This window comes from Felis catus, chromosome B2, assembly GCF_018350175.1.
Source record: "Felis catus isolate Fca126 chromosome B2, F.catus_Fca126_mat1.0, whole genome shotgun sequence".
NCBI classification, from domain to species: Eukaryota; Metazoa; Chordata; class Mammalia; order Carnivora; family Felidae; genus Felis; species Felis catus.
This window is the reverse complement of record NC_058372.1, coordinates 131,770,941-131,792,614: the sequence shown is the minus strand read 5'-3', so window position 1 is coordinate 131,792,614 and position 21,674 is coordinate 131,770,941. Positions and strand designations below refer to the sequence as shown.

Below are 21,674 nucleotides of genomic sequence, written 5' to 3'. Positions count from 1 at the left end.
TAAAATGTAAAAAATGATAAATAGAATACATTGTCACACACAACATATGGAACCCTGAGTGTCTATCAAGAAACCATTATGTAAGGTACTCTCAATCCTTAAAATTATCCTAAGAAAACAAATACGACAAAGAAAGCCCAATACTCCTGGTTTTCAATCCACTGCTCAATTTAAACAGGATGAATACCTTATACAAATGAAAATCAATATGTAAAAAAAGAAAATTCCAAGACTTGTTGCTTTCAGCCATCATCCAGAATGAGTTTTACATTTTTTTTAACGTTTAGTTATTATTTAGAGACAGAGAGAGACAGAGCATGAACAGGGGAGGGGCAGAGAGAGGAGGAGACACAGAATCCAAAGCAGGCTCCAGGCTCTGAGCTGTCAGCACAGAGCCCGACCCGGGGCTGGAACTCACAAACCGCAAGATCATGACCTGAGCCAAAGTCGGACGCTTAACCGACTGAGCCACCCAGGTGCCCCGTGAGCTTTATATTTCTAATGTTTAGGTCTGGCACCAACTTTTCATACTACTTACATTATTGGACTTTGGAATTAAAGAAAAATTAAGAAGTTGTACTTTGTATTGAGACCAGAAAACATTTTAGAGTACAGAGTATAGGTTTAAACATTTTAGACACAGGGCACCTGGGTGGCTCAGTCGGTTGAGCATCGGACTTCGGCTCAGGTCACGGTCTCGCAGTCCGTGAGTTCGAGCCCCGCGTCGGGCTCTGTGCTGACTGCTCAGAGCCTGGAGCCTGTTTCCGATTCTGTGTCTCCCTCTCTCTCTGACCCTCCCCCATTCATGCTCTCTCTCGGTCTCAAAAATAAATAAACGTTAAAAAAAAAAAATTTAAACATTTTAGACACATAGGTTTCTTAGAAAGATTTAATGCAATACCTTTTTAAAAATTAAGAGGGACTGTATTAACTATATGAGAAGTAATATTTAAATAAGGGTGTTCTTTATATTCCTTAACTTTGGAAAATCTGATTCTATATAGAATACATGTCTCAAAAGATCAAAGAGCTTATTGACTTAAGTGCAGAACATATAAACACCTTTGTGATTCCTAAGCAAAACTTAGACTTAATGAGAAGAGCAAGCTATGTTTTATGGCCCATGTCAACTATTCCCAGAATACACCTGTCAGAGCAAAGGCAATTCTTGCTGATTTTTTATTTCCTGCTCTCAATAAATACATGGATCTTTTCCTATCCCATGTTCATAATAATGTATAAGACAATTTGGTCAATTCCTCATTTGCATTAGCACTGGATTATGGCACAAACACCTTTAAAATTCCTTTGAAAAATAAGTTGGACCTTTCAGAAGGTATCAACTCCCTTAAAAACAACAGGAAAATGTGAGCAGACATGAAGTTTTCTAAGGCGGAAAAGTATACCCCATTTACCTTTCTAGAACCACATTAGTTAAAGAAAACAAAAGAGGTTTCAGTCATAATATTTATTCTTTTCCTTAACTGGGTTAAATGGTAATACAAATATTACGAGGCTGTCCTAAGTTTCTCATGTGTTTTACTTTAAATGTCCAAAACTTTACATACAAACTACGCATGACCTAGTTTCCTTCACAATTCATACTCAGAGAATCTCAGATTTAATTGTATATGCTTTCAAGTAGCTTCTCTGTTACCGTTACTAATACAGATTTGAAAAGACTAGCTCCAGTTAGAGAGAACTCCAACAGCAATAGCAGCCAGGCTCTCAGGTACAAAAATAAACACACGGGAGGAAGAGGAAAGCAGGAATGTTCACTTATACTGTTTCCAACCGGCAGCAACCAGAAGCCAGGACACCAGTGCACCTGCGTTGTTAGCAAGGGCACACACCACGCTGGCCAGGACTAATGACATAACGTGTGATGGTAACAATTTTATAGAAGTATCCAAGTTTTAAGTAGGGAAAGAACTGCAAAACAGCCTTCTGTGACTAACAGAGATGACAGCCTCCCTGGAGAGAACGTAATGTGGAGATAAAAACACAGGCCCATAAAATTACTGGAAGACCTCAGGTCAGGTTTCATGACCATCCCAGTGCTTCCACTAAAAGGCACAACTTGAAAATCTTACCAAATCCTGAGGACCATCATTTTAAAAAAATGTTAAAGAGGACGTAAACATTATCCTGAATTCACGGTGACCACCCTAGAGGCCTAAGTGTGCCTGCGTTAAAGTGTGGGGTCGCGGGCAGAACCACTTTACCACACGCCCCGTGTCGGCGTAGGCTCCCTGGGGGTGCCACCACGGCCATTCTGTACAAGGAGAAAGATCTACACAACCTGAAGAAAAACTGGAGCATTCGTCTGAAGTGCAGCCCTGTGAAGACTCACAGAGCAGCACAGCCGCCCCCTTATCCATTCTCGGGCTTGGATCCAGCCCGGTCAGGCTGCACTCTGCACACAGGCCAGAAGCAGAAGCCATGTCAGCAACATTGGGACTTGCCCTCTGCTCTCAAGGTCTCCTGATCCAGTTTAATTTTGTCCTCGTTGTTTTCTTCACTAGGAAAGCTTTGGTGGTTTGCGAGAATATTCTCCACTAGGAACCGGGCGGCTTCATCTATGTTTATATTATCCTGTAATGCAGAAATGACGAACACGATGAATTCTTCAGATTAATGCTTGGAAGTAAGCATTAGGAGTATTAACGGGACTGGCCGAGTTTGTCAGAGGGGACATTCTAACACACGAGCTACCATCTTCTCCCGTACTAAAGGGTTAAACCCTAAGAGTTTAATGCCATTGAGTATAATGTGGCTAGGGAACTCTTTTCTTTTCACAAATGATCGCCCTTTCTGATGCTCCTGTTTCAAACTTCTTGCCGCTGAGATTCAATGAACTATCTCAATGGTTGAAAAGGAATCTTCATTCCCACAGTGGGTTCCCACTCACATAAATGAAGGCACTAAGATGAAAACCTTCCGCCCTAGAACATCTAAGTCAATTGTTCAGGACACATTATAAAGAAGAATGTCAACGGGCTCATACCACATTAAAATATGATAAACGCATTATGTCGTCCCCCATCTCTGAGTGCAGATTATTACTTTTAATTGTCAGGTGTAAATTAACCTGAAACAATGTGGTGGGTGCAACGGCCATTAAAAATATTCTAATGAGTCACAAGCTATCACAACATTTGTGCGACAGATTTATTAGCTGTCACTCACTACACGAGTAACAACACAGAGCAAAATCTGGGCTTATTTTATTTAAGTACTTAACTTCATTTTTAAATAATTTCAGGTTTACAAAACCATTGCAAAAATAGTAAAAATTCCTACATACCCTTCACTCATCTTCCTAAAATATTAACAGCTTGGAAATCCAAATTTTCAGATAAAACCAGGAAATTAGATAATAGTGTGGGCATTAATTATGAGCCTTATTCAAATTTTACCATCGTCCCAATGTCCTATTTGCCATCCAGGTGACCAGCTGTATTTCGTGCTCATGTCTCCTTGGTCTCCTTTAACCTGGGACAGTTTTTCAGTCACCTTCCCTTCCACGACTTTGACACTCTTGTAGAGTACTGGCCAGAAAATATCCCTTAGTCTGGGCTTGTTTGGTGTTTCGTATCATTAAACTCAAGTTATGCATTATTGGCAGAAGAAGGGATGTGTCCTTCTCAGTGTACAAGGAGGCACTTGCTTAGAGTCACGTCTGCCAGGCTTCTCCACTGAACAATTACTATTTATCCTTTGCCCTTAGTAAGTTCCAATATATAAATCACCTGTTTTTTTTTTTTTTTTTACCAGTTTTACCCATTAACTTTACCATTAATTAATTTCTCCCTGAAACATTTACTACCATGGTGATTAAAGGTGACTTTCTATTTCCATCATTCCTTCTACATATATTAGTTAGAATTCTACTGTCAGTTAAAGTTTTCTCTTCTCCCTTACTTATTAATTGGTTTATTCATGTCATGGGTTATTATTTTATTCCACAGATTAGATCCATTACAATAGTTATTTACTTCATTCCTCAAACTGTGTTACATTTTGGGAGCTTCTGTCAGTACGGTTCTGTTTCTTTTTGACACCTCTCCATCATTTTGTGCTCCCTTAGTTTCTGGCTCCGCAAAATATCTCTGGCGCATCTTTATTTGTCCCACTAGTCCTGGAATCAATCATTTCTCCACAAAACCCCTGTTCTTTTTACAGGAGAACAGTACTTAAAAAACAAATTCTGGGGACCAGTAAGCTCACTGGATCTGTGGTATCACTGCTCCTAAGCCCTCTGAGCAGAGAGAGGTAATAAATATATATATATATATATATATATATATATATATATATATATATATGTGTGTGTGTATATATATATATATATATATGCATCCACAGACCTGTAGACATCTATTTCTACATTTATCTCTGTTTATGCAAATGTGTATATATACAAACACATATATACACAAACATATATATATATTTATATGTACATATGAAACATTAAGTTCATACTGATCTCTCCAATTTCAGTCTAACAACATGAGGTTCATTCCTTATTTGCTATAATTTTCTCAGACAGTGAGAAACCTGTAAGACCTGTGCTATTTATTCAGGTATCTTTTCCAGCATCAACACAAGTTTTCTTTAATTAAAGTACTGATCTCCGAATGTCTAAATGTCGCTTGGTCCCCACCCTTCCCATTATCCCAAAGAACTACAACACTCTCTAACTGCATTTAGCAGCAATTGACTAGGAACAGAAATTCCCATATTGTAATTAGTCACACATTTTCATACTACAAATCCATTGTTTGTCATAAAGGTGAAAAGATGAAGTTCACAAATTCAAAACTGTCTTTTGGCTGTGTTCCCATTAAAATTCAGATCACTGGGATTCAAGCAGGAATCAGATGTGAAGTTAGCGCCGGCCGGCTCAGAAATACAGACATTAGTGACATGTGGGCAGTACTTTTAAGGCTTGCTTAAAATTTTTAACCTAAATTTTATGCTACTGTTATTCCCTTGGGCCATTCCTGGTTTACTACTAAGGAAATTCTGCAGAAGGTGTTGCTAATATATTTGTAGGAAAGCACAGAACATATCTGACACTTCTACTGCTAACCAGTGTGTCCCTTCTCACCTCCACATGTAACGCTGTCTATAAATTTAACAAAGCTGATGACTTGCACAGTCTCAAGCTGCAGTCCACATGACACTATCATTTGTGAATCTCCCATCTAGACTCTGGGGACAAATTTGGATTTATTACCTGAGTGATTAATTCACATAAAACTTAGAGAAGAAATTTTATCTGTAATACGTGCCATCTCTTCCAACAAATCTCATGCTCTAATAAACATTACACATACCACTAATTATTTCCCAGCAAAGCTGGGAAATAAAGCAAATTACCCGACGGACACGCCGCAGGAAGGGGGACGGGTTCCAGGACAAGGGCCTCCAGGAGCAGCCTCCCCCTTCTGCCATTTCTTCCTTCCTGCCTGGCTAAGTGCTGTTGCCGCACCCATCCCTGCACTGCAGCTTTCTTCTGCTGCTACTTTTTACTCATGAAACGAAATTTTAAGATTCTGGAATGTCTTTCTTTCAACAGATAGCCTTTAGCTTAGGAGTAAAAACCTCTGCCTCCAGCGGACACTAGTTCTGCCGATGACCCCAACATCACTCAATAGCTTTCCTTTCATTATTCTGATTGTCGGTGGCACCCAATGGTCTTCTGCGATGAGGGTGGGCTTCTGGTAAAGCTAAAAGTAACCTAGTGGTAAGCAGGTACTCAGACCAGTAGATAAATCCGGTCACATTTGTCACCTAAGAGGAAAAATTCTTTTAAAAACAAAAAACAAAAAAAACGTCTGCAAGAAATCCACAGAAGGCATTCCAAATGCTGGGACTGTGTTAAGATACGCCAGTCTTCTGGTTTCGGATTTTGTTTGTCATTGAGAATCTCTCAAACATTTCACCATTCTTATGTAAGTCCAATTGTTATTTGACCTCTAATGTGAAATTCCCAATGTGCATAAACAAGTTCTCTCCCCACCAATACTTTGTGCCTGTGAATTTCAGCTTTGCTCTCTTGTGTATCTAGACTGGTAAGATTTTTAACAGCCGACTTAAGTGTTTTTGTTTTTCTTCAAAAAATATTTATCCCATAATCAGTGAAAGAAAGAATTCTCACTCCACTATTCATGAAGAAGCATGTCACAAATGTTGACACTTGCCTCTTGTTCAAATTGTTTCATACACAATTAATCTGAAACTCTTCAAACATCACCTGAATACATTGTCGCTCTGACAGTTTCTGGTCCATTTTTGTTAGTACTGCACGTGACCCACATATTCGCCAGGGTCATCTCTGTCCCTATATTTTGTCAAGCCTTCAGTAAAAATTAAAAAACCCTTGTGCTTGACAAGATCCCTAAATCCCCCATAAACTCCAGTTGCAGAAGTGCTCCATTTAAAGGCTCAAACTCAGAGAATGTCATTGTTCTTTATTCTAAATAACAGCTAATTTTTACTCCGATGGAAAACCTGCCCTTCTAGTCACCTCCCCACTAGCCAATTTTGAAAGCATTTCTGCTGCCCACTGAAGGAAACTATAACATATCCATGCTATGTTTTGCTTTTTATTAGGCTCCCAAAACCCACTCACATAAACCTGTCTAAATGTTTTATGGCTATAGCTCAGATTTAGGACTTAAGAGCAGAGCAGATACAAACACGAAGCAGACCTCACCTTTGCCGAGGTTTCAAACCATCCAGTGAAACCATGTTCTTTGCAGAACTGGTCCAACTGGGAAGGATTCTGGCCACCATCCTTTTTCTGGTCACATTTATTAGCTAAGAGGACAGCAGGAATAGGGCTGCCATTTGGAAGATGGACTTTACTATCCAGATCACTTTTCCATTTTAAGACGGCCTCAAACGTGGAACCTCTCGATATATCAAAGACTACAAAAGCACCAACAGCTTCTTTGTAGTATACTCGGGTCATGTTGCCAAACCGCTCCTGCCCTAGAAGTAAATATAAAAAGAGATTAAGAACTCATAATTCAGACTGAGTCTATATTTAGATATAAGGCCTCTGACTCTAGAACAGTGCTGTAAACACGGGTTTCCCATTCCATAGCAAAGAAACTGGTGGGGTGCACAGAACCATGTGGCCGATCGTGTGGTCTCAGTACGGAACTAACTAGCGTTGTCTTCTGTGAATGTACAACATATGCTCCATAAACATCCAGATGACGGTGCTTGAATCTACAGAGCCCAGCATTTCCCCCTGCATTTCCCCAGTCTAAGAGAAAGGTACTAAAGGGAAAAAGAAAGCCGGGAGCGGAGGGGAGAAGAGACTGAACAGAAGAAAATGAAGCTTGCACGAAGAAGATAAGTATGGTGGGTAAAACGCAGTCGAAAAGACTAAGACTGGATAAGAGATAAAGGAGTTCATCTTTCGTCCCTGTCTCTAGGCTGTACCCGCTTTGGACGCTGCTTGCAAGATTGCTGTCTTCTAAGAAGGCAGACGCGTGCAAACCTACTAGCAAAAAGTGGCACAATTATCTGTGTGATTGAAAGAAGGACCAACTGCAGAGTTCTTCAAATATCATACTTTTAAAATAACTTACCGTGTTCAATAGTTTGGGGAAAATCCTACTGCTTCGCATACCACATGGACTTTGCAAAGCGTTTTCTTTCCTTCTGGTATCACACTGTTCTTTGACATAGGAAGGACCCTTATCTTCATCTGACAGATGAAAAACCACGCAAAGAGCTGCTTGGCCAGGATTACAGTGGCACTGACTAACTAAGACAGCACTAGAACCCAGGTCTTCTGAGTCCCATGCACCCCTGTTGCCAGCCATTCTGAACTATCTTACAGTTACCCTGACTTCTAAGACATTTACCTTCTGTCTGTTGAGTTACTGACTAGAGTACTAAGGAAATATGACTGGCAATCAATGTAAATCGAAGATGTGAAACTCTGATCAATGATAAAAACAAAGCTGACAGGACACTTTCCTGTTAAAACATATGATGAAAAAACACTCTATCTACATTTCATTGATAGTAACAAATGCAAAGCTGCCCACAAAAAATATTTTCTTTCTCCTCCAAATTCTACTAGAGCATCATACAATGTTAGATATTGCTTAATGAAATAATGGGAAAAGAACACAATAGACAAGCTTAAATGGATAAACCTGAAGTTCATTTGTGGTTTGTCGTAACTCCTCATATGGGCTTACCTGAAGTTGTACTATGACAGTTCAGATGTCTGAACTTTATTATAACAGTCACATATGAAACCCCACTATCATATTTATATTTTACTCGTAATGTAAATCTGCCCAGCCAACTATATAGTTACTGGATCACAATGCTGACAATTATAAGAAATTAACATTGTACCTTTTCCTTAAACTTATACTTCATAACTACACACAGCATGTTCACAGAGGATATACCAACTGATCAAAGTCAATATCACTAATCTGCAAAAAGACTATGTAGATGCATTAAAGTGGTTCTGAGTTCAATTTTAACTAGAGAACACATACTACCAATTTTTGTTTTTATAAAATTTAATTATTAAATATAAAATGACTATGACAAAAAAGGAAATTAGCCTCATTAAGATAGTCCAGATTACATGATTATTTCATATTAGACGAAAGTACTCTTTAGAACTATCCCTTCAATTTAGAAAAGAGGGTAGGGTGCCAAACTAGTAAAAGTATAGAAATCCAGAAGTAATAAAGAACGATTAAGCTTTAGTGAGTGTTGCTTTGTTTACTGAATCATCTATAAATCCCTAAAAAGATTTCTTTCAACCAATCATACTAAGTCATATACAAATTTGTATTCACATAAACTTTCTGATAAAATATAAGAAAATCAGAAATGTATATGACAAGGAATTTTCGAGATGGACCTGTGGATTAGAAATATCAGGTTACTGGCGCACCTGGGTGGCTCAGTCGGTTAAGCGTCTGACTTGGCTCAGGTCATGATCTCACGGTTCATGAGTTCGAGCCCCGCATCGGGCTCTGTGCTGACAGCTCAGAGCCTGGATGAAGCCTGCTTTGGATTCTGTGTCTCCCTCTCTGCTCCTCCCCCACTCATGTTCTGTCTCTCAAAAATAAATAAACATTAAAAAAAATCTTTAAAAGAAAAAAAAAGAAATAATCAGGTTACGTTCCCTAGGTTCCAAGGTTAGTATTCAAAACCCTCTGATAGTATCAGAGTGTGCTTTCTAAGAACCACACTATATGGCAATTCAAAATAGTGTCAATTATGCTATTAAGCAAATGAAAAGGAAAAGTACAAACTGGGAGAAAAAAAAATGCAAACCCTCTATCTGGTAAAGGACTTATACCCTCCAAACTCCAGAGTAAGAAGATAAAAAATCTAATTAATAAAGTAAGCAAAAGACTGGAACAGATGCTTTATCAAAGAATGCATACAATGACAAGCAAAGGAAAAGATGCCTAGCATCATTAATTACTGGAGAAATGCAAATTTCAATCACAACTAGGGTGCCTGGGTGGCTCAGTCGATTGAGCATCTGACTCTTGATTTCAGCTCAGGGTTGTGGGATTGAGCCCCATACCAGGTTCGGTGCTAAACATATAGTCTGCTTAAGATTTTCTCTGTCTCTCTCTCCCCACCCCTCGTCTCTGCTCATGCTCTCTCTAAAAAAATTAAAAAGAAAAATAAATTTTTAAATCATAACCAGCTTCCCCTTCATGCCTATGAGAATGGCTAAAATAAAAAGTCTGGTTTTACCAAGTATTGGTGAAGAAATGGAGCAATCAGAACTCTTACTTACTACTGGTAAGAATAAGAATCTAGAATAGTACATCCATTTGGGAAACGATTTGACAGTTTCTTCAAAATTTAAACATATACCTACCATACAATGAACACATTCTACTCCTAGGTATTTGCTCAAACAAAATGAAAGCACATGTCTACACAAAGTCATGTTCATGAATGCTCATAGGTGCTTTATTTTTAATAGTCGAAAATGGTAATCCATAAAATATGGTATATTCATACAATGGAATATAACAACAGAAAGGAAAGGAATAGATTATGGATGAAAACAACAAAATAGATGAATCTCAAAATAATTAAGCTAAGTGAAAGAAACTAGACCAGAGAGGGAATAGGTAATACTATATGAATGCATTTATATCAAATCCTTAAAAATAAAAACTATAGTGACTTAGTAAGAGGAAGCCCATCAGTGATTATCTTGGGCAAGGCAGCGAGACAGGTTCGGAAATACTTTTGCAATCTTGATCATAGTGATGTTTCACTACTGTTTACATGTCAAACATCAAATTGTACAGTTTGTTGTATTGTCGATTAGGTATCAATAAAGCTATAAAAAAATAATACCTACAGATGGTCACTGGGAAGGTTTAATGCAAAATGTCTGCCTGAGAGTCTTTTAGGGCAGAGTACAACAAACTATAATTCATGGTCAAACCTCGCTAAATAAAGTTTTACTGGAATACTATCACCTTCATCCATTTATGGGTTTCTTCGTCGGTTTTCATTCTACAATGGCAGAGTTGAGTAGTCGCAACAAAGAGTAAATGGCCCATAAAACCTAAAGTATTTGCTACTTCTATTCTAGAGGGTTAGGGGATAGTCTATACCTTGAACTGACACTGGTATATAAAAATTCATGAAGGACTTAAGATCTGTGTATGTAAATTATACTTTAAGTTCAAAAAAGTAAAATGTCAGGCTCATGGTAAGCACTGTGTAAATGTTAGCTAGTGTTAAGTGCTCAATAAATGTATTACATGATGAAAGCCTAAGTATCCTTTTTAAAATGGTACAATTAAACATAGCAAAACCTTTAACTATTAGCTAGTTATATGCTTTAAACTGTAGTGGTGAAAATAGTTGGCAGAGGAAAATGAACTTGAGGAAAGTACAAATGTACTAGAGAATCAAAATACCAAGCACCCAGGGACGCTTCAGTCAGTTAAGTAAACATCCAACTTTGGCTCAGGTCGTGATCTCACAGTTTGTAGGTTCAAGCTCCACACTGGGGTCTGTGCTGACAGCTCAGAGTCTGGAGCCTGCTTTGGATTCTGTGTTTCCCTCTCTCTCTGCTCCTCTCCTGCTCATGCTCTGTCCCTCAAAAAATGAATAAACATTAAAAACAAAATTTAAATACCAAGCACCCAAAGGTCAAGCAATCCTAGGCAAGTAACTCTGTCGGCCTCAGTAAGTCATGTGTCTTTAGAGGATTTTAGGGATCTTCTAAGCCCTCCCAGCTCTTCCTTCTGATGTTTTAGGTTTCTGTGTGATAACTTTAATGTTATAATGATTTGCTAAAGATTCTTCAATCACTGAATCGAGACAGCAATGGGGATCAAATATAAATAATCCAGCATGAAAAGGCCAAGCCATGCATTTAGGGAAATTGCTTACTTTCCAACAGAATAGTGAAATATACTTCCTATTTTACTGAGTTCATTATCTTTTTAATTCTGAAATAATTCTGAAAAATTCTGAAGTAATCCATTAGTGCTTCAGAGATATTCTTGAACTGGTCAAAAAACCTAAAAAGCATAAATTTCTAAAATATGTAACATTTAATTAGAAAATAGGGGCGCCTGGGTGGCTCAGTTAAGTGTCTGACTCGGTTTTCGTTCAGGTCATGATCTCACAGTTCGTGAGTTCTAATCCCACATTGAGTCCTACATTGGGCTCCACGCTGGCAGTATGGAGCCTGCTTGGGTTCTCTCTTTCTCCTTCTCTCTCTCTCAAAATAGATGAACTTAAAAAAAAAAATCTTTAATTAGAGAATAAAGAGACAATGAATTCATTTAAAATAATAATCTTAGCATGAAATTGAGAGTTGTTCTCCCAAAAAACCTAACAAGGCAAAACCTAGATTTAACTATTTTGGTTTCAAAGGTTTAAATACATGGATATATCAAGCTCTTCCAGTCGTTAAACCGGAAAATAACATAAAGTTTGCCACTGGAGTAAGAGCTGCATCCTATAACTTCGTTATTATTTCTCCTTGGGTAATTTTATCTATTCTCTTGTTATTGTCTAAAAGAAAGAACCACAGTGGAAAACAAAACTAATGTTCATGAATATTCCATTCTCCTCCATTTCTAAGTGTGTGAAGGATCACACTCTTCTGCCCCCACTGAGTCAGGAGTGGCTACGAACTCCTCTTGGCCAATGAAAGGTGAACAGAAGTGTCACTTTTAAGCAGCATCACTTGGCTGACAGTGTCCCTGTCCTGCTGCAGCAGGCTCGAACCCTAATTTTGAGAGGAGACTATCATGAGATGGTAGAGCCTCCATTAGTCTGAGTCTTCAGGTAGTTTCAATGAAAAATGCCTTCACATCTCTACCACTGCCCCAACCTCTGCCCTCACTGCGGGCATGAAGAAAGAGTGAGGAATAATTATTTTAAGCCATTGACGTTTTTAATGTGGTTGGAACTCCAACATAACCTAATCTATCCTGACTAATACAGCCCCCAAATCGTGTCTAGATTTGATCTCCACTAAAAAACGTGCATTAAGTTCCTTGCATGTATCAGGCACTGTGCTAGATACTGGTGAACAGCATGGAACAATCAATATGATTTCCTCTCCTGAGGAGCTCACAATCTATTTGAGGAAATAGACAAACTGCACCACAGGGTGTTAGGTGTCATCAGAGATATGAAAAGTATATCATGGTATCAAACGAAGGGATGGTCTTCATTGAGGTATGTAAGCTAATCTTAGTAGTTCTGAAAGACACATTATCAAGAAATGCCACTCAAATGCTTACCTGTCATGAAAATCAGTGGTCTTTACTCCTTTGTCTCTATACTGTAGATGCAGCAATGCCCAAAACCCACCAGCGGTCACCCTGGTCAGAGCCAGGCTCACCATCAAGGGACTAAACAGATTCAGGTATTTAATCTCTAGATACAATCTCCAGCAGTGCTGAGTCTTTCTCATGGGAATGATGAATTCTAGTACTTACCTTTCACAACACTTCAGGAGTTAGCCCTTTCTAAGTTTAAAAAAGGGGTAAGGGGCAAACCTACCAACAGGGAAGACTTTCACATTTACATTAGAATTGCACTGGAATTCTGTAGAATCTTGGACTTTTTTTTTTTCCCTTAATTTTAGACAAGAAATATAAAGAATGCTCCCTGGGAAGTAGTCAATCAACCATTCTAAGTTCAGTCCAAGAAAATTTTATTGTTCTCGATCCTACTTTCCACAAATGCATAAATAAAATGCAGGAAATTCCCACTATGCTGAGTGCCCCTGGGTTGTATCATAGGACAGGAGAGGATGGGGTAGAGAAGTCTGCAGTTATTAAATACAAAGACAGATGCATGAGTTTTGTTTCATGGGGTGTGTGTGTGTGTGTGTGTGTGTGTGTGTGTGTGTAGAGTTAAAGCTTATGGCAATAAGAAAATTCAGCACGATCTGAGAGATCTTCCTGTCACGAGATCTGTAGACGTAGCTCAAAGAGTGTGACGGGGAATCAGCAACACCGTCTTCCTTAACTGGTGTTGTAGTCATTTCTTAATGGGGTGGGGGGGGGGAGAAGGACCACTTTCATGCCTTCCTGACCAACACTTAAATGGACAACATTGTAACTGCCAGATGCCACCTCACATCACCTAGTCCAACCTCTCCTATTTTACAGATGAGAAAATAAAATCCCGGGGAGACAGAATTACTCAAATTGCCCAGGTTGATTTGTTATCTGATGTGCTGTCCAATCTGTTAGCCAAATACTTTCTGGAGGACACATTGTTCCACATGTCCCATACTTCCGAATAGACCCAAGGCAGTGCCATCAGCCTACAGTGACTTTCTTTAAGGATAGCAGAGCCCTATTACACAAGGTAATCCCTTTCTCATAGTCTCTTAGGGCTTTACCACAGCAGCTACGAGAAATGCCCCACTGCTGAGTGCTTTAGTGACCCCAATACTGGTGGCAGCCTCTTTTATCCATATTGCTGTAGGCATATTTCCAGAATATTCCAAATGACTCTAAATGCTTTCTTTTAAAAAAGTGTGTTACTTCCTTCTCTAGAAGACGGAATCTTTATTGTAACTAGATATCTTGGCAATGAGAATGAAGAAAATGAACACAGTGCTAGTCATCTAGGCTCAAAGATATCTAATCTTGGCAATGAGAATGAAGAAAATGAACACAGTGCTAGTCATCTAGGGTGAAGCCCTAGATTTCCCAGCTGCCCTTGCAGCAAGACATGCATATTTGACTAGAGCGCAAAGACGAAGTATATGACGATATGACGAAGGAATGGTTGTGTGATGCAGTGTCAGCTTTGGCCCATGGAGACTTTAAGGTTCTGCTCAGCAGCTGTGGACTGCCCAAGCATGGACTTACCAGGTGAGAGAATTAACCTCTTTGTTAAAATCACGATGCATAGTGGTGTCAGAGGAAGGCAGATCTATCGAAACAGTTGATCCTAACGAATCTGCATTTTAAGCACCGCAGGTGAGCCTGATGGAGGAGTCTCCATATAATCACACTAAAATAGAACAATGTATTTAGCTTAATTTCAAAAAGCAACAAAAAAGGTCACTACAGAGGATGCTTAAGGAAAATATCTGGACAGAAGTGAATGGAAAGAAGGTAGAAGAGGAGAATGTAAGGCCATGTGTCAGCTAGAAAGACCAACAAAGATCCATAAACTAACCCCTACTGTCCATTTATTTTTATGTGGTTCATCTTTCTCAAAACAAGACTGAAGAAATTACATGTTTCTAGCTTCCTTGATTGCAAAAAGTGAGAAAAGCACTTTTGAAAATACAACTGAGTAGAATTCTAAAGCATTTTTACCTCATCTTGCAGAAATCTGCAACCCCTATCATTTATGTCTGTACTGTTCTCACCATCCAGATCTCTGCAACCAAAACACAACCTAAACTTGTTCACTTAGCCTACCCTCTCCTTTTTTTTTTTTATTTTTGAGAGACAGAGAGACAGTGAGAGAGAGAGAGAGAGAGAGAGAGAGAGAGAGAGAGAGAGAATGAATCCCAAGCAAGCGCCATGCTCAGCACGGAGCCTGACATGGGACTCAATCCCAGGACCATGAGATCATGACCTGAGCCAAAATCAAGAGTCAGATGCTCAACCAACTAAGCCATGCAGGTGCCCCAGCCCACTCTCTACTTCTTAAGTGTTGATGAAGTGTGAAATCATCACTAGTTTCGGGATATGCTGTTCTTGAACTACAAATCTGAGGCCTTCAAAGTTTTCTTCTTTGGAAGAGCACTTTATCTCTCAGTCTTTTCTAACAAATGCCTAGAAGTATGTATTCATGATGGGGTTTTTTTTTTCTATATTATAATTCTTTGATGTCTTGGGGCCTTGTGGACCAGCAGAGAGCCTACCTCTCCCAGGGTTAGCTAGTTCTGAAAGACTGCAAACAACCTGCTGAAAGCACATCTTGGATAGGCAAACCAACCAATTTGGAATTCTCACCATCCCTTTTTGCAGGCATTTTTAAGGCTCCTGCAGTCTAAGTCACTATCTTCCTGCCCTAAATCACCCATGGCCAGGTACTAAACAAATAGGGACCACCCCCATAGCCCAACACCCACTGAAATAGGTCAAACTAACCAATCCTAAGCTTACTCTGCTTGCCTGTACTGCCTTGGCCATTCCTTCTTGCAAAAACCACAATAAAGGCTCTAGCCCATGCTTATCCCTTGCTCCTTCTGCCTCTTGACCAACCCTGGGGCTTCCCCATGTGGTCCTGCATGGGGTGGATGCTCCCTCCTCTTGGGATCTATGAGTAACAAACCATCTTCTCAATGGTGATCATCTTCTGGTATATTGGCCTTACCATACCTGATAAAAACAAAAATCTTGGGTACACTTTAAAATAGAATATGAATGAATCACTGAAATTCCCATATCAGAAGCTTAAGAAAATCAGAAGGTCAAGAAAAGAAATTCATAATGGATAAAATTTCTCCTATAATATATCTGAAAGTAATACTGCCTCTAGAAAATAACGCATGGCTTGTAGGTTTAATCAGTGAGATCACAGAGTAGACCATGCAAACATCTATAATTATTACCTTGCTTTTCCAGGTGTGCTCTACAAGCATATATCAATAAAACAGCTTTGTTATCTTCAGAAAGTCCAGTGTGGAAAGTCTTTCAAAATGCCCTCCAAAAATGATGGAGCCGACCAAAGAGTATCTACATTGGAAGTTCAGTGTTTTATAATTAAGAAGAGTATAATAACTGGAAATTCTGGACTGATAATATAAAGAGATGATAATTATTGCAAAGGGGTTTAACATATGAATCATGTGCACTACTATACGGATGACCAGAACATTTGCTAATTTAGACAAGAGTCTGTTAGACTCTCAGATGACATTCTTTGGAGTGTTTTGACACCAGTGAACAATTAAAAGCTTATTTTCAAATTTCAGCATCAGAAGACATGTCTTTGTATAGTGCCATCGATTATCTGTGTTTCCTTGGTCAAGTTATTATACTTCTCTGTATTTAGACTATGGGATCTCTAAAAGCCTATATAGTTCAACTCAAATAGTAGAATGATTAGGAAAATGGGGGAAAAGTCAAACTTTAGTACTTTTATCAATGTCCCACTCCCTCTACTACTAACCTGGGCACTTTTCAGTTTATGTGGGCCAATTGAGGCAGCTGAAAATGGTAACATATTAAAAAAAAAAAAAAAAAGGCAATAGGCATATGTTCATATGTTGTTACACTGACCATTCTGCCTGGGCAATTGGGGATACAAAATCCAGACTGGAGCACCCAAAGTGTCTCCGGATTCACAAACTGAGGAAGATTTAAAGACGTAAAGTGGGGGCACCTAGGTGGCTCAGTGGGTTGAGTGTCTGACTCTTGATTTCAGCTCAGGTCATGACAATCCCAGGGTCATGGGATAGAGCCCCCTATCGGGGCTCCGTGCAGCCGGGAGCCTGCTTGGGATTCTCTCTCCTCCCCTCCCTCTCTTTCTCTCTCTTAAAATAAATAATTTTTTTGAAAAAGAGATGTAAAATGGAACAGTAGGTTTTGTTTGTAATTCAACACAGCATTTTAGTCTGTATAAGGCTAAGGACAGGAAGACTGTACGGAAGTCAGATATAAGGAAGATTTTAAAAATCCCTTTAAGTGAGTTATTAAGTAATTGGAAAGTCATTGTAAATTCAGTGTTGAAGAGGGAGACTACAAATCACTATAGACTAATTCCTCAGAGCACTTCTTCTGCATATTTAGAAAAAAACTGAATTTTAATAATTTTTGACTAATAGATACTTTGAAGGTCAAGAAAGCACTGGAGATAATATTTAAGATTCTTGCTCATGAGGGTTAAAGGAGAGTTATGAAAGACAAGAAGAGGCCACGAGGTACAGTGATCAGTGACTGCCACTGTGGAAAATGGGATAAGAAAAGCAGGATCAACGTTCTAATTTAGGCTGGGGATCAAAAAAAAAAAAAATAAAAAGTGAATCTAAGTATAGTTTATATAATTGATAATGTCTTCCAACCATGCATTTTATACTTCGGTAAATACTATTTACATGAACTTCAGAGTAGAATGTTCCTGATTGGTTCCCGTTGGTCCAAAGTTTTTTTTACAGAAGATTTTTACTCAGATTTTTATACAGAAATACTAATCCTAAAAAGTGAAGCGTGGCAGAAGAGACCAGGCCCCCAGAAAATGCCACTTTGGCATAAGGATTAATTTGAACTAAAGGGACTTTAAAAAGAGCAGGTGCCCGAAAGGTACTCTAATCTCTCTTTTTTCTTCCTGAAAGCAGACGAGAAAACCCCCATAGGAGAGACAGCCTCTCTCTACCAGGAGGAAAGAAACATTCCCATCACCACGGACAGGAATCGAAGCTGGGAGAATTCTCTATAAACAGACCATACAAAATAACTCTTATTTTCCTTTAGCCTCCCCATATATTTTAGTTATTTTCCCACAATTCCCTCCCTTTGTTCAACCTGGTATAAAAGCACTTAGGTTTTGTCACTTCTTTGGGTGTTCATTTTCTTGTGAGGACTCCTGTGTCAGGTAAAACTTAGGTGACATACATTTCTGCTGTTAATCTGTCTCAGATTGATTTCTTTTTTTTTTTTCTTTTTTTAATTTTCAGGCTTTGCTGAAAACTCTAAGAAGGCAGAGATAAAGTTTTGCCTCCCCTACAAAAGCAATCACTTCAGTGAATACGGGAAGACTAAAAAATGGACAAACTTGTTTTTACTTTTTTTTTTTAATGTTTATTTAGTTATTTTGAGGGGGAGCAAGGGGAGGGGCAGGGAGAGGAAGAGAGAGAATCCCAAGCAGGCTCCACAGAGCCTCAGGTAGGGCCTGAACTCACAAACCATGAGATCATGACCTGAACGAAACCAAGAGTTCGATGCTTAACTGACTGAGCCACCCAAGCGCCCCAAGAGACCACTATTTAAAACATTGCTGGCCTATAATAAATGGGTTCATTTATGTAACAACAACAAAAAGAAGATCAGAGACATCTCTTGCCACCTCTTAATTTAGTAGTATTTATTAAACTTTTTGAAAAGCTTACTGAAGACTTCAGTGTCTTAGTATATATTTCAGTCCTGTGTTAAGAGCCATCTTCAAACAGGTATGGGGTAAGAGACGGTTGCCCAACACAAAAATTATATTGAGGTGCATCGGTATTTTGCAGCTACATTCATTTGATGCAATAAGAAAGCATTTGGAAGGCCTGTACCCAAGAATCACTGTGGTTCCTAATCTGAAGAGTTTAGCTTAAACTGCCCGGCCACATTTATGGAAAACATTTGGCCAACTCCTCCCTGTTACCCCTGCCAAAGTTTCCAAGTATAGAGACCCAACAAAATTCCTTGACCATCTTTCTCATCTCTAACGCAACAGTAAAAAACTAGTCACAGGGCCACACCTTAAGTTAGTCATATCAACTGGCCAGCCCTACCTACTGTTTTGCAATCAAGGAGTATTTCTAAACTTTCACAATTAAAGATCATTCAATGTTGTAACTACATAAGGCAAATATGCTTAGCCATGGGGAACTTTTTGGAGTGGCCTTCAGTTTGCTTCATGACATCATGACCACTTAACTCAAATGGTATGAGCTAGGATTCACTAAGAGGTCAAATATTCAAAGCAAACATAGTTAATGGTGTAGCTCCCTAAGCCCCAAGTGAAAGCCAAATTATTTCTGTGTTAACTCCCTTATATATTAAGACTCCATCTCTGGAAATCTTATTTATAAGGTGAGACTAGTAATTTTCAACTACCTCATTAATTTACCCCTAATCTTTTTAACAGCTCGTGTGTACTTGCTGAATGGTACTGAACATCCAGGAATCCCTTTTAGAGATCTTAAAATTCTGCTTTCTGTCCCGGCACAGCTCAACCTTTGCATTTAGGGAAAAGTGCAAGCACATTCCATCTAGGCCAATGTGTACCAGAGTCTGACAAGACTGATTATGTCTCTTTCCTGGCTGCATAGGTCTGTTACAGCTGGACAAAAAAATAAGAGGTGATACCCAGGGAGAAAATTACTCATGACTTTGCTTTCCCAAGCCTCCAAATACCAGCATTTTTGCTGGAAGCTTAAAAACACAAATGTGCCAATAAAATCTTTTATTTACCTGCAGTGAAATCCAATCATAATAGCTAAATATGATATTATTTAACAAGAAGAATAAGGCAAAGTCAACAACCTTCCTAGGTGAGGGGTGTAAAATCTTCACGGAAATCTGTAGCGACAATGAAGATTCCTGCAGAATGACTATCAATCACATAGTAAGGCAACCTTTAGAATTTATGACTTTGTCAAGGAGCAATACTACTATTCGTAAGTGTCTGTGAAACAGCAGGAAGTATTTCAAAAGAAGCCTGACTTCAAAAGATGACTTTTCAAACGAACTTTTGGTTTTCTGTAACCAAAAGGGAAAAAAGAAAAAAAAAAAGAAAAAAAAAAAAAAAAAAAAAGCTGAGCCCAGGGCAGATTATCCTCCTTTCTGTGAGGGACTGACATACATAAATTTATTTGCATATCTGAGGCAGAAAAGTCTGTTCTTGAATAAGTGAGTATTTAGGTTAATATACATAGGTTAATTCTTCAATACTTGTTCATATGTAATAAGCTGTTGGTGAAAACAACACTGCCTAGCAGACAGACCTGTGTCCCCCCCACTCATTTGCCGGCTGGGTGACCATACCTTCCACAGTTGATGCATCTGTAGCGTGAAGGATGGTCTCTCGCTCTGAACATTCTCCCATCCAGATTCTCTATTGCCAACTGAGCTTCTTACCAGCAATGACTGAACAGGGTAACTTTTGCTATCACTTCCATATTTAAACTTTCCAAAAGTCACCATCTTTTTAAATGCCCACACTCCACCCACCCCACCAGACAGAGCTCAAATTTTCATAAATTAGAGCAAGGAGAATATGCACCCCCTTCAAAGAGGGGCATTATGCTCCCAAATTGTCAACTGAAAGCAAATGCCAGGGAAACAATCTATTGTGGTGTGGAGTGGGGCAGGGCCAGGAGTGGGGTTAGGCCTTGGCTTAAGGAGGGAGGCAAGATTCAAGAGTAGCTTTCCCAAATCTTCCCTGGGGTGCAGGGGTTGTTAAGGACTCACCTAGGAGATCACCCTACCTGAAGAAGAGAATTTCACTCAGAAAGAAGGGTCTCAGATCCAAGGTGGGTGATGAAAAACATTCTGAAAAGGCACCTGGTTGCTAGCCTTGGTTGTGTCACTATCTAGGAGGGTCACTTGGGGGCAATCATTCAACTTCTGTGCTCCTCTGTGAAATGTTAAAGCTGGTTGAGAGGAGCTGGCCCCTGCCTCCCCCCCCCCCCACTCCTCCCACTCTTCCTCGTGTATTATAACTTGTCATCATTCAGAGTTAAAACTCCGGGAAAAGCCCCCATGGCTGTTTCACCTCTGGTCAGGGGAGGGAGGGAAAGAGAGAGAGCACGTTGGAGTGGAGAGGGCCACCTTTCCATCTCTTAGAAATGAGATGCTTTCTGCAGACTTAGAAGAGGCATCTAACCAGGGTTATTTATTTACGCATTTCTCGATCTTGTCCTGCTTTTAAACCCTTCAACTACTACTGCCCCTTACCGTTGTCGTGATCCCACTGGGGTCCACCCAGCCACGTCCCTTTCCGTGTGGCTACCTGAGTTAGCCGCCGGCTCTCGACGGAGGCCGCAGCCGGCCACTTACCGGCGATGTCCCATAGCTGCAGGCGCACCAGCGTCCGGCTGTCCCAGTTGAGGACCTTGAGGGCGAAGTCCACCCCGATGGTGGCCCGGTAGTGCTGGGAGAAGAGCTGGTGGACGTAGCGCTTGATGATGCTAGTCTTGCCCACGCCGAGCTCGCCGATGACCAGCACCTTGAAGAGGTGCTCGCGGGTCTCGGGCGCGGCGGCCGCCGCCGTCCCCAGGACCGGGTCCCCGGCTGCCCCGCCCGCCATGAGCGCCCCCGGCCCCGCTCCAGCCGGCCGGCTGCCCCCCCGCGAGCTCGGGCTCCGCGCCGGGGTCGCCGCCCTGCCGCGTCTTCCCCGCGCGCCCGCGGAGCCCCGTCGGCCGTCGCAACGTCCCGAAGCCGGCCGCCCTGCGCCCGCGCCACCGCCCGACGGGTCAC

The 21,674-nt window shown here is 40.1% G+C and overlaps 1 protein-coding gene and 1 long non-coding RNA gene across 3 annotated transcripts in view; one reads left to right on the top strand and one right to left on the bottom strand.

Annotated features, from left to right (window-relative positions):
• LOC123385568 overlaps positions 1-13,612 on the top strand; it is a 30,543-nt gene extending 16,931 nt beyond the window's left edge. Inside the window, exon 2 of the long non-coding RNA XR_006598363.1 lies at positions 12,857-13,612. This is a non-coding gene — a long non-coding RNA (uncharacterized LOC123385568). The remainder of the gene's footprint in view (positions 1-12,856) is intronic.
• RAB32 (RAB32, member RAS oncogene family) lies at positions 1,454-21,653 on the bottom strand. 2 transcript variants are annotated; one of them, XM_045058173.1, is made up of 3 exons: positions 21,153-21,653; positions 6,728-7,005; positions 1,454-2,595 (listed from the first exon to the last, which is right to left on the bottom strand). In XM_045058173.1, the coding sequence occupies exons 1-3, from the start codon at positions 21,502-21,504 to the stop codon at positions 2,446-2,448; spliced, it is 780 nt and encodes a 259-aa protein (XP_044914108.1). In that variant the 5' UTR covers positions 21,505-21,653; the 3' UTR covers positions 1,454-2,445. The 2 variants fall into 2 exon arrangements, with proteins under 2 accessions (XP_044914108.1, XP_003986676.1); XM_003986627.6 differs by having other exon boundaries at positions 21,255-21,653.
• Positions 21,654-21,674: the final 21 nt, after the last annotated feature.